Raw genomic sequence first — 13,314 nt, forward strand, 5'->3', positions numbered from 1 at the left:
TCTTCACTGTTTTGTTTATGTGTACTGACCACGTAAGATCCTCAGCCAGATGTACCCCAAGGAACCGGAAGCTGCTCACTCTCTCCACACCAGCGCCGTTGATGGTGATGGGGGTGTGTACTTCTCTGCACCTCCGGAAGTCCACTATCAACTCCTTTGTCTTTGCGACGTTGAGTGTGAGATGGTTGTCTTGACACCAGTGGGTCAGGGCGCTGACCTCCTCCCTGTAAGCCGTCTCATCACCATTGGTGATAAGACCCACCACTGTAGTGTCGTCCGCAAACTTCACAATGATGTTGGAGTTGTTAGTGGCTGTGCAGTCGTAGGTGTAGAGTGAGTATAGGAGAGGGCTCAGTACACTCCCCTGTGGAGCACCAGTGTTCAGTGTGATGAGGTGATGCTGCCCAGTCTGACCACTTGGCATCTGTCAGACAGGAAGCTAAGGATCCAGCTGCAGAGGGAGCTGCTCAGTCCTAGATCCTGCAGTTTCCTGTCCAGCTTCGAGGGAACGATGGTATTGAATGCTGAAGCTGGACAGGAAACTGCAGGATCTAGGACTGAGCAGCTCCCTCTGCAGCTGGATCCTTAGCTTCCTGTCTGACAGACGTCAAGTTGCATTTATTTCACTTGGGGCTGATGTCACAGCTTAGAGTGTTATGATACTAAAACATAGGTGTTTTCCAAAAGAAATAGCTTGAAGCAATTGTATTTTACCCACATTATAATACACAATTCTGTTTTAATAATTTTCTGTTGTGAGACATGTCCTGTCCTGTCCTGAAATTAATGGTGGATAACTCACAAAATGTGACCTAATCGGTTTTAAATTCAATCTTTTACTATGTATCTTTTGTTGGTTATTAAAATCATTTTAACAGCTTAGAAATATCTTAAAACCTTATTAATGCAAATTAAAGTTGATTTTTCTTTTCCACACCCTGAAAGGATATTCTTGGGGGTTTTCTTCTTCTTCTTCTTTTTAAAAAAAATACATCCATTTACACTGAGATTATATTACAGCATGAGTGAGCTATTAACTAATAATTTTTTTAAATAATTAATTTATCACAACTGCCCCAATAAATTAACAATGACATAAAATTAATATTCAACAGGACTGAAATCAACTTATTAGTTTCGCGTGTGGCTCTTTGGGAAAGTTGTGTTAGTGGATAGTAAATTAGTGTATCTTATAATATTTGTATCTGTTTATAATCATTATAATAATTAAACATGCTATTGCATTAGATATTAAACCTAACGCTGTTAACGTTATTTAAACACGTGGTCCATTGTTAAGCCATTCTCTGATAAGGTCTCAGCCGTTTAGAAATCAATAACAGTGTCATGTGCCTTTAAGACGCCAGGCAGGGTGGACCCAACGTCGGCGTTAGACGCTCAGGAAGTGGATTAAACCACCAAAGATTCCCGCAGATTCGATACCAATTGTCCCAATGTTAGATACGTGTTCGTGCTAACCTGAACGTTTGGCCGAGCACGTTTATGGGCTATTTAGGACGATAATGCTGGATGGTTGCGCTCATGAAAATCACCAGGGATATATGCAGGCTGTTGGGACTCGGGAGCGGTAAGAATTCTCTTCCACTTTTCGAAACTTTCTAAACTGGTTAGATCGATCACGGACGTAATAACGAAACGCGTGTGACACGGCACATTTGGAGGACAGCTAACTCGTGAATTACATAAACGACGTGATTGTGATATTGCTTCCCATTTGTGTTATCCTAGTGATCAAACTGAGCTCTTGGTCAAACAATGAAACTTCTCTTGGCAGTTACACCCTCGCCTGTACCGCTTCCAAGTTTGCGCAGTAAAAAAAAAAAAGGAAAGAGTTCTCAGAAAATCCGAAACGCTCTCTTACACTTTCTCGCTCACGAAGCAAATAGTTATAAAGTTTACAAGCTGAAGTACACCATGTATAAAAGACAGAGATAAAGTAATGTGTGCTATAAAAAAGCAAAACAAAGATAAATGCATTCTTCGGTGTGTGTTAGTATGATAACAATGTCTTAGATAGGGGCACATGCCCCACAGCACAGAACGAGTTTATACGCAGATTGAAAGTATTGTATGAGCTTAAAACATGTCTTTAAATAACGTGTTATGTTCCCACGTGTTCCTCTTCTTCGCTTAACATGTTAAGAGGTTGGCTTATGTGTGGCTCCTCTCTACAGCTGCTGATCTACACACCTTCATCGACATTTAAAAACTTTTAGGCATGCCTTGCCAACTTTAGCATTACTTCGGAGTATAGGAGTACACATCTGGTTTGAGTAATCCTATTAGCATTTATGGAAAGCGTGGGAATATTAGATGAGAAATACACACAAACCAAATGGGATGAATAAAGTATGTGTTGTAGCAGGCAGCAGTTTCAAATTATGTTTATTTATTAATATATGAATGTGAGAATTCCCCAGTTTATCATCCAAAAGTAGGGGAATATCTATTTGCAAAAGAGACTGGTTTGCATTCCTTCATTCTTAGATCCAGATCCATACACCTCTGTGAAGGTGTAATAAAGAGCTTAGATACTACAGAACAGTGAAAGATTTCTAGCATTTTTTTTTTAACAGCGTCAGTTAGTAATCTCACTGATGAAGCAGTTCAGTTAAAGTGCTATAGACTTGGTTTCCTGCCACTCCAACCATTACTGGCTTTGCAGTGGTAGTGTGAGAGTCTGTAGGTGGTGCATATGCTTAATTCTCGTAACTGTTCCCAGAGTGAAGGTGTGGATAAAAAGCCATACCTGGAGAGGTGAACGAGGGTCATTGTGGTTATAGACTGCTGCGTCAATTTTGCTTTTAGCTGTAATAGTGATTCTGTATTGTTCAGAGCTCTGTTAGCATTTTAGAGGAGGTGGCACTCTGCCGGTCCACCTTTTACTTTTTATCTTTTTTGCTAACTCTTTTTTTGTGTGCTCACATAACTTTTATGCCAGTACACAGTAGGGTTATGTTGAACCTGCTAATGCAAAGAAAGCTTTGCTGTGTCAAACTGGCTTTGTAGTGTACCTCCCCTGAGATCTTTAATGATTTTTCTTCTGTTGATTTCTGATGTAATGCAGTTGTTTTCACTCAGTCTCACGCAGAACATTTGTGCCTCACAGCCATGTACTCTGCAAAAGAACAAAACGTGTGATCGTTTCTATTTCCTACATTGTTTACATGTTTCCGTGTTTAACTGGTTTACACAACCACTTAAAACCACTGGCATATGATTAAGCAGTGCCTGTTTGAATAATAAGGTCATGCTTTCGTGAAGAAAAGTGTGGACCTGTGCAGTTTATTTTCTTGTTAGTCCTCCAGCCTGTGATGGTACGTGATTATTTTGCATTCCTGTGGAAAGAGCTCACCTTTCAGCTGTACACTAATTTAGGAAATTTCCTTGAAGTGAAGAAACAGAGCCTCTCTTGTTGCTCGTGTCTACCGATCTTGTATCACTTATGTTTTTGGAGGACATTCCAGTATGGTAAAATTTTTACCAACGGCCTGGTTCCAATGAGATGGAGTTGTTAACAGTGCTTATTTCTTGACATTTGAGCAGTGAGTCAGGCGCACACAACTGAAATTCCTTGCTGTCACTATGCATCCTTGGAGGCGCATTGTGATGACAGACTGTCTCTTTAACAAAGCCAGTGAGAGACATTTATATATGAAGACACATCCCCCCCCGGATGTACTTGAATTCACATGGAATTCCAATTCCATACAATTACAGTGACTTTTATTTTCCTATGTTTTTTGCATATTGTTTAAAATATGGACGGCACCACTAAAGGACAGGCATACACAGAATCAGGAAGTTGAGTAGCTACTTGGTGTGTCTAGTTTTGTTGTATGAAATTCATAACAGTTGAATGTAAAGTGTAAAACTCTCCTGTCAATGCTTCACAAGTCACAACATGAGTAAGAGACCAAGTATGGGATTTGTCACTCTCTGGAAATCTTTGCTGATCAAATAGAAACATGACACCACATGTATTCCGGCGTAGTCCACTACTTTGCTTCCTTTTGTCTTGTCGTGTGTCTGCTGCAGTTTGACCTAAACGACTACAGTTTTGGCTTGATCAAATAAGCTGCCCCCCCTCCCCCAAGCGTATGTACACAAAATCCCACATTTAGAGCAGTGGCTTTCCTTTTTTCCCCTCTTCTCAGTACTCCAGCTTCTCAGAAAGCAGTACTCAGGGCAGCTGTATGTGTTGTGTGGCGGGCTTGTGGCAGTGCTAAAGATAATTGTTACTAAATGCCTCTCAAAGACCTCAAAGAAACAACCTGATTTGGTGTCTCTGAGCAATTTTCAGTTCTGTTTCCTTTATTTTATTTTACATGCTTTTCCTGGTGGTTCATATAAGAAAGGATTACATAATCCTTCCTGTCTCCACCCAGTGTTGTTTAAAAAATTTGGCACATCACTGGTCATTGTGGTTAGACCAGAATATAAATAGACAGGCTAACCTAACACACAGAGGACTCTTTAATATAAGAGGTAACTTGAAAAGGTAACTTGAAAATGTTGGAACAGAGTTTTTGTACCCTCCTTTGCTGCAGGGGATGCCTGCTGCTTGCTTTTAATCTTTTCTTGGTTGATAGAGGCTGAAATGAGTAAAGGAAAGAGAAGCGTGCGGTCATATTAAATGATGGTTCTGCCCATCTCGTCTCATATTACACTATGCATTTTCACAGAGAGTTTTTTCCCTTTTCCCCTGACAGGGAAGGAAATTTTAAATGGCTTGTCAAGCTATGTTGCTGAGTGGGGTGGTGGGGAAGAAAAGTGTGTCCTTATCTAGCTACATTCTGATGATTATTATTTTTTAATACAGTATGGCTCATAGGAACAAGAGTGTAGCTGTTTCTTAAAATAGATATATATATTAAAAAAAAGATGATTTCAGTTTGTGTATTTCCTGAAGGTCCTGTGGTCCAGGAGGAGCAGATGGACTGTGGTGCTACAAACCCTGACCCAAGTGCCACCATTGCGCAGGTAAACAATTGGTGTCAGGCTGACAGGACCTAGTGAGGACTGTAAGGCTGAGGACATTAATGATCCATTTCTCTGAATGTTTGGTTTTCTAGGATGCATTAAATGGAGAGGAGGAGTTGAGTGATGAGGAGAAAGCAAGACGGAAGGCAGAGCGACGCAAAGCCAAGAGGAAGGTGAGAGGAAAAGCCCATCTTGCTGGAAATCTATATGTCAAAGGATGTCATTCGTTTTCTAAAGTGTACCTGTGCATCCATTTCAGCGCCGTCGAAAACGTAAGAAGCAGGAGCAAAATAAGCAAAATCACAATGCTGAACAGGTAAAGATTTTAATATTCCCCTTGGAAGTGCACCCTCCTTTAGCCTCTGTGGGGTGAAAATCTAAATATTCAGCTCTTCCTCCACATTAGGATGACGAAGAGGATGGAGGTGCAGAATCTGAACTAGACGAGAGCGATTCCGAAGCAGAAGTTGGGGGTGAAGACGAGAAACAAAGGGCGCAGAAAGAAGAGAAGGAGGGGAAATCGGAGGCCTGCTCTAAAGATCTTGCTACTCCTGCTATTGCTCCTTCAGGATATCAGGAGACCCAAGCCAGATCTGCTGAGGAGGTTGGGGCACTACACTAGTTTATTATCCATGTGTGAATAAGCCATTGTTTTTATTTTTAGTCATTAGCTATCATCACAGGCCTCAAGACAATGAATTAATAGAAGCGTTTCTAGTGAAAGCCTCTGTGCTTGTAGGCCTGGATGGCACATGATTTAACACTAGTGTCTGACTTTGTGTCCCACAGGAGCCAGAGTGGGATGTCAGCAGTGCCTTCTTTGCAAATGCTGCTAGCCATATCAAACCCAAAGGATCAAGTCGAAAGTCCAAAGAAAACAAGGAGAATGAAGCCAGGAGAGAGGTGAATGCTAACAGATGGTCTAAGAGAAGCAGCTATAGCAAAAACGCCCATCTATAATAGTTCTTGCTGAGGTGGTGTTCCTGTGTTAGTTCAAAGTCTGATATGTGGGGAAAGTGGACTATGAACCATGAAAGATTTGATGAAAGCTGTGTGTGTGTTTGTAGTGTAAATACACATTTTCATGAGTATAAAGTGATGAAAATGATATATATATATATATATATATATATATATATATATATATATATATATATATATATATATATATATATATATATACATACATACATACACACTTTTTTTTTTCTTCTTTGTTTTGTTCAGACAAATGGAACTGACACCATGACCAAGAAAAGTGCATCACTGACAGGTAAAGAATTGAAACTTTAAAAGTTATTCATGGAAATGGAAACCAAGGCTTTGAGGACATTGATTACACATTCATTCTGAAAGCATGTCAGCATACAGCACTGTGGTCATATGAGCCTTTGGGAATGTTTAAAAACAAATCTTTATGTCCTGCAGAAAAAGGGATAAAGCTGGTGCAAGAGGGGCAGTATGCACAAGCAGCCAGTATGTTTACAGAAGCCATAAAATGTGATCCCAAAGATTACAGGTACAGCTTCTGTGGTCACGACTTGGGCATTACAAAAGAAATGCACATTTCACATAATATTAATTCATTTATTTATTTATTTTTTAATGTCGTGTAGATTCTTTGGGAATCGCTCTTATTGCTATTACTGCTTGGAGCAGTATCCTCAGGCCCTGGCAGATGCTGAACGCTCCATTCAGCTGGCCCCAGACTGGCCCAAAGGATACTTCCGCAAGGGCAGTGCCCTCATGGGCATGAAGGTTGGTACAAGATTGTAATAGCTTGTAGTCGAGTAAATAATCTACCGAAAAAGCGTTAAGCATTAGTGTTAACTCGCTCACTCTGTGTGTGTTGTAGCGGTACAGTGAGGCAGAAAAGGCTATGGAGCAGGTGCTGAAGCTGGATAAAGACTGCGAGGAGGCTGTCAATAATCTATTTAACTGCAAAGTGCTGCAGTTAATGGTAACGCCTACACACAAAAGCTCTGTAGATGTGACACGTATTATTTGTATGCCTTCTCCCAATGACAGCTGTGACCCAAGGAAGTGCTTTTTTTCTTTCAAGTTCCTCTTTTCCACTATTAGAGGCATTTTGGCACAAACATTTACTCGATGAGCCGACTGGAATTTTGGTATCAAGGTCACAGTGAACTAAAATCAGTCTACTTCTTGTTAATCTGTTGTATTAGGATTGCTTTAAAGGGATTTTTTTTTTTTTTTGGTAAACATTTGGCACATTTACTCGCACTTGGCAATGAACTGCTTGGATTCTGTGCTCTGAGGTTAAGGTCGCTGTGACCACCTCAACACACAATTTATTTATTTTTTTATTTTTGCCATAACTAAAAAATGGATAAGATGCCATAAAGCCATAATGTTCAAGGATCAAGTGTACACAGCCATGGTTGTAAAGTCTCTGCCAAATGGCAGACGGATGGCATACACCCTTGTGGTGGTAATTTGAGTTTCTCTCTTTCTTCCTCAGGAACTGGGCTTTGAAGAAGTGCAGAGTGTCTTGTTGTTAGATAGATTTTCAACAGTGCAGGGTGTTCTGGCATATTATTCTGAAGCAGCCAAAGGTAAGGCCAAAAAAATGACCAACAGTTTTTCTTCTGGATCAAATAAGTTTAAAGCAAAAATCATACAACTGATTTTCCGATGTATTCTCTTGTTGATGCCTTTTCTTTCCTCAGCAGCAGCTGGGAGCACAGATTCATCTGTTGTGCAACCAGGGTAGGTGACTGTAATTGAGCAGTCAAAAATAGAGTTGTTGATGAATTAGATTTTTTTTTTTTTTTTTTAAAGCACTCTTGGTGACATTCTCTCTCTTGCAGAACTCCCTGTCAATCCCTCTGGGTGGGAAATGTGACAACTGAATTAACTGAGAAACACTTAAGGGACCTTTTTAAAATGTAAGATCCTATTCTGGTACAAAATGTTATCATTTAAACACAATATCCCTATACGAAAAATGTGGGAAGCTAAGTTAAAACTGCAGTTGTTGACTGGTCTGCTTGTGTCTCCTTGTATTGAAGGTATGGTGAGATTGAGAGTATCCGTGTGCTGCATGAGAGATTCTGTGCCTTCGTTAACTTCAGGGATGCAAGCATGGCTGCTCGTGCCATGGAGAAACTAAATGTAAGTGCGTTTTTGTTGTTTTGTTGTTTCTCCTTTGTCAGCATTATTATTTTCATAGCACCAGTTATTGCCGTGGGGTTAGATGTGCATATGTGCTTGCTGTCACAGGGTCACTGTATTGAAAACACTCGTTTAGTGGTGCGCTATCCTGACCGCCGCACTCAGAGGTCCCTTCCTATTCCACTCAAGACTTGCCTCCCTGTCACACAGCAGGGAGGCACAGCTGCTGGGTGAGACGCTAACTGGCTGCTCTTTTAAAAACTCTAGTTAAGAAAAATAATGATGATGATAATAATCATACAACAGGACTGCAGTTTTATAACTAATGTGCAACCTGTATGTCTCTACCCAGACCCCGAAGACGCGGCCCGGTTAACGGAGATGAGTGTTACTTCTGGAGAACCACTGGCTGCCATTTTGGGGAGAAATGTCGCTACAAACACATTCCTGATCAGAAGGGCAAGGACAGGAAACCTTGGCAGCCTTGAACACAGTTTACTCTCTGCCTCATTACTGAAAAAAGAAACCGGGATACGCCGACTGTGCCAATGGGACTGGTTCTTGCCGCACAAGGTTCTCTGGGCTAAAAATATTTACTGTGGCAGACTGGATAAGAATGGCTAAAGGTTCAGAGCCAGCATTCAGGTTCTACTGGAGGGGGGGGGGTAGTCACATGTACCACAAAGGATTTGGGCCATGAAGGTTTATATTCTAACGAAAGCCCAGAGTGGATAATTTTTTTTTATTTTTTTAGTAATAGAAGATTATCTAGAAGAGGGCAACAAAACCAGCTGGTATAGCTTTTGAATAAAAACCGTCATATTCACAGCCTTTTATGGGACATGGGATTTTATTCTTTCTTCTAAGAGGAAGAACCTAACACCTCAAGCAAACAACATAAAGAGGACGTGAAACTGCCTTTGTCTGTCATCCGAAGAAAACTAAAAGCTCTGCCATGTATGGTAGTAATGAAAGGAATACATGTGGATGTCGTTATCTTTGGGACTTTCCTTCTTTGGAAATTTCCGTCACAAACCAGTGTTCCCCCCCCCCCCCCCCCCCTTTTTTTTTTTTTTTGTTTTTTTTGTTTTTAAGTAAAATTTAATTGCCATATTCTAACTATTGAGGCATATCCCATGCCCCAAACAGCTCATAGCTCGCTTAGGTCTGCAGTTATTGCTGGGGCTTCATTCCTACTCGTTCATGTTCCAGTACTGAAACATTGTTCACGATACCAAAGACATACCTGACATTTAAGTACCTCACCTATGCAGATGAGGATTTTTGTCTTGCCAATAAGCTACAGAAACCCAGAGGCGATGCCCTTTCGCCCTATGTAGCCTTACAAATGATCTTATGTGGGCGAGTGATTATAAATACAATGATTTGACTTGAAGGACTGCAAAGTTCTATGCATCAGTGCATGGATTAGGTTTATATTCAACTTTAGGTTTATTTTCACCAGTTGGCTGTTTTGTTTTTTGTTTTGTTTTGTTTTGTTTTGTTTTGTTTTTGAAAGATTGAATGGTTTCACTGCAGGAGTTTTCTTGACATGTTAGTTGAGATTCCTTGTCCATAGAAAAAGTAAAAGCAACACCTGACATAATGTAAATGCTGCTTTTATAAAGGCTGTAGTCTTTAGTTTTATTTTTGTTTGTTTTTTTTAGTCTGTCTCCAAGATGGATTTTTAACCTCTTGGCAATTTTAAGCCCAAAATGTTTGATGTTCTGAATTGCATGAAGCTTCTGTTGTGAAGTGCTTCTGTGCTGCAGACTTGTCTCTGCTTTGTGGACTGCAGGAGATCTGTTTTGTGGACCCAATTCAAATGTCAAACCTTTGGTGTTGTTGTTATCGTTGGTGTTGTTGTTATTGTTATTATTATTATTATTATTATTATTACTTTTTCTCAGCAGGAGAATGTTCTTCTTGCTTTGTTGGTACATTTGCATTGTAAACATGCAAAGTTCTTTACATCTATGCAAAAAGTCCTGAACTGATTGTCAGTTCTGTGTCAGAAATACACACCGCTTCTTGAAAAGAGAAAAAAAATAGTAATGTACGCACACAGTTTAAAATCATACACTTATTGTTTGAACCTTGAAAACCAGTGTTTTAAAGTTTTGGGCCTCCTATTTCAGTATTTTAGTGAACTGAAGGATCTGATGGATCTGCATTAACACGGCCTCATTCTTTCAATAGTTTTAACACTAGACCGTGCATTAAAGCCTATTAGCATCTGTTTGTGTCATTTAGTAGAAAACAGATCTTGTTTAAGTCCACACTACGTTCACTTGTAAACTATGCATAGCAGTATTTATTTTTCTATTTATACTCCCCCCCCCCCCCCCCCCCCCCCCCCATATGTTTCCTGTATTCAACATATCCTGGGAACTGAATTTACCTTTTATTTACTGGCCATATTGTCTTTTCACTTTCTGGCCAGTTAATGAACCTCTTTCAGGTCTCTGCTGCTTAGTTCTGGCTTTAAGAGCAAACTTTAAAAAATAAAAAAAAAAAGGTGCAAATACTGTCACATGCCGCGCTTCTGCTTTTCTTGTGTTGCTTTCGGTCTTGTGGCTGGAACTAGTGAAAAAGGAATTGGACACCAAAAGTTAAGAGTGCATTTGTCTGTTTGGCCCACTTGCGCAGTGCTTTTTGTGATCTCAGCTGTTAACTACGGTTTCATATTCCACTTAATTTTATAGATAAGTTGTGTTTTGTTTTTCTTTTCTTTTCTTTTTTTTGTTAAACTAGAATATTTTTAATTGAATAAATATTTCACACGAGAAAGAATTTTATTTTAATGCTTGTTTAGAGTATGCTTAGTCTCTTTACCTTGTTTCAAACTATTTCAGGAAAATGTGTTTCTGATTATACAATACACATTTATAAACAGAGCACTGCAACCTAATCTCTACAATATTTTGTATTATCATTACTGCACAGTTTAATAAAAAAAAAAAAGGGGGGGGGGGGAGCTTTTTGGGTTTTTTTTTTTTTTTTAAATTTAATAAAGGAATTTGAACCACCTATCCCACCTTTCTGAGTGTCTACATGAGTAATGAGATCAACTGGTGGGGGTGGAGGGAGGAATACCAGAGGTATGTACTTGGTGCCTTCCACAAGGTGGCAGAGTTGTACTTGTAAGCTTTTCACTGATGTACAATCATCAACATGACCATCCTTTCGCCTCAGTTGGACCTCCAGAAACCAACATGTAAATTTGAGTCATTCCTCTTGCTGGAAACCAAAACCATGACATGGTAAATCTAATCGGGCCAGGCTGGAGTGGGGAACCTATGGTAACCATCTCATCACTAGTAGGAGACCTTTACATGGCGAACATTACATTTAGACCAGTGGGAAGTCACGATTGCACTAAGGAAGTGTATGTGTTTTGTGGTGGTGGTAGGGGGGGCATTATCATTATGTAACTGATGACATTTTTAATAGAGGAACTGAGCCTGATGCCACCGATAACTTAAACTACAAAATTAAAATGACTCATATGTTCAAGGTTTATTAGGATGAGTAGTACTCAGTTTACAGTAACAGTTGTTATAATGCATTTAAGAGTTTTTGAGGCAACCCTGACAAAGTGAGGTTATATCAGCTTTGGCAAAAAGACATTTTCAGGGAAATCTTGTGTACCAAGAGCTTTACTCATTTTAGGATCCTAACTGAGTGAGAAGTATTAGCATAGAATCTCTAAATACTTAGAAAGGGAGGACTGGTGTTTTCTTTCTTACCACCTCTACCACAAGACACAATGGATCATAGTGACACTGTTACAAAAACAAATGATCAAAATAACTGAGAAGTGATCATATCATGTAAACAGCAGCATTTTCCATCTGAAGCCACAATTTGCTAATGCAGAATATGCATTTGATTTCCAATAATTTGTTGAACCCAAAGGTGAACATTACAGTACAGCAATTTATTAAAGTCTGCTTGTTATGAAGTTGTTGGCCCCTGTGAAGGACTTTCTAATGTGGGTTTAAAAAAAAAAAAAAAGACATCAGTATTAAACTTGTCAGTGTGTTGTCTTATAACTCAGTTACTCTTTTTGGGCACTGTATTTCCAGTCTTTAGGATTACTAACAATTATTTTTTGGGACATTGGGACAGTGTGGTTTCAATGCAATAGACCCATGTCAGCAACATCTGTAATTACATTATTAAGTAGTCTAGAACATGACAAGTTGGACTGGAGTCCTTATGAATTCTCATTTGCATCTTTTCTTGACATCATGATTTTCTTTGAGGCCAAGAAAAAGTTATTAGGAGACGACAAAGAAGTTAATGAAATCCTGAAATTTTAAATTCCCCTAATTGTATCAATGTAGAGTACCCACTTAAAACTGTCGTTTTTAGCTGTATGAATGTCTGAAAATGATTTTCTTTCTTACAAGAGATTTAACCTAAATCTGTCGAGCATCAAATTTGACCTACTTTTAAATCATCGCACTTACCATTTTTCATTCCATGCAAACATGGCCTTAGTACTGAAGTCAGCCTATATTTAGCTTTCTGTACTCTCAACCCCACAACCTGTACAGCCCATACTCTATACATTATGAGCAGAGGCCTACACGCGCCTGTCGCCAGCTAAAAGTAAAAACGTTACGAAAGCCTGGAGAGACGGCAATGGGGGTGAGCATGAGGAGGTGCTGTCATTTGAAAAGGCACTTGTTTATTGTTGGAGAGCATGTATTTATTTCATGCCTCCACAGATTGTGGGTAAGGGCAGAGCCGACTTGGTCGCTGTAATTAGAGAGGTGAAGGGAGAGAGAGAGTGCTCTGCCACAGAGACCTGCTTCACTCAAATATTCATAGTCCTATGAGAGCTGTGTAACACTCTCACTAGCACACACCCCCAATGAAAGTATTGGCACATAGGGAGGGAAACCTGTCTAGTCTGGTTTAATTAGTCTGATATGCAATCATGCATCATAAATTATAATGAAAGGATGCCGCGCTCAGCAGCAAGTTTTATTTTTTAACCTAAGTAAACCCCTATTTCCTTTTTCCTTTTCTTCTTTTACGTCTCTTTTTCGTCTCTGTCGGCCTTGGAGGTCCCTCTGATTTGGCCCCGCTAATAGGGGGTCTGCTCTTCCTGTTCAGTTTTACCAGTCAGGGAGGGACCTCCATTTCGCCACCCAGTCACACCAT

General features: G+C 39.8%; 1 protein-coding gene across 2 annotated transcripts; it reads left to right on the forward strand.

Annotated features, from left to right (window-relative positions):
* The first annotated feature begins 1,345 nt into the window (after positions 1 to 1,345).
* On the forward strand, positions 1,346 to 9,117 carry zgc:123010 (uncharacterized protein LOC641500 homolog). 2 transcript variants are annotated; one of them, XM_040001438.1, is made up of 16 exons: positions 1,346 to 1,588; positions 4,934 to 5,004; positions 5,097 to 5,177; positions 5,264 to 5,320; positions 5,411 to 5,608; positions 5,794 to 5,907; positions 6,232 to 6,277; positions 6,433 to 6,523; positions 6,621 to 6,762; positions 6,860 to 6,964; positions 7,487 to 7,580; positions 7,695 to 7,734; positions 7,836 to 7,913; positions 8,037 to 8,139; positions 8,248 to 8,369; positions 8,492 to 9,117. In XM_040001438.1, exons 1-16 carry the CDS (start codon positions 1,531 to 1,533, stop codon positions 8,625 to 8,627), a joined length of 1,536 nt encoding a protein of 511 aa, XP_039857372.1. In that variant the 5' UTR covers positions 1,346 to 1,530; the 3' UTR covers positions 8,628 to 9,117. The 2 variants fall into 2 exon arrangements, with proteins under 2 accessions (XP_039857372.1, XP_039857373.1); XM_040001439.1 differs by having other exon boundaries at positions 1,351 to 1,588; positions 7,698 to 7,734.
* Positions 9,118 to 13,314: the final 4,197 nt, after the last annotated feature.

Source organism: Simochromis diagramma, unplaced genomic scaffold (assembly GCF_900408965.1).
Source record: "Simochromis diagramma unplaced genomic scaffold, fSimDia1.1 OVJJ01000421.1, whole genome shotgun sequence".
Lineage (NCBI taxonomy): Eukaryota > Metazoa > Chordata > Actinopteri > Cichliformes > Cichlidae > Simochromis > Simochromis diagramma.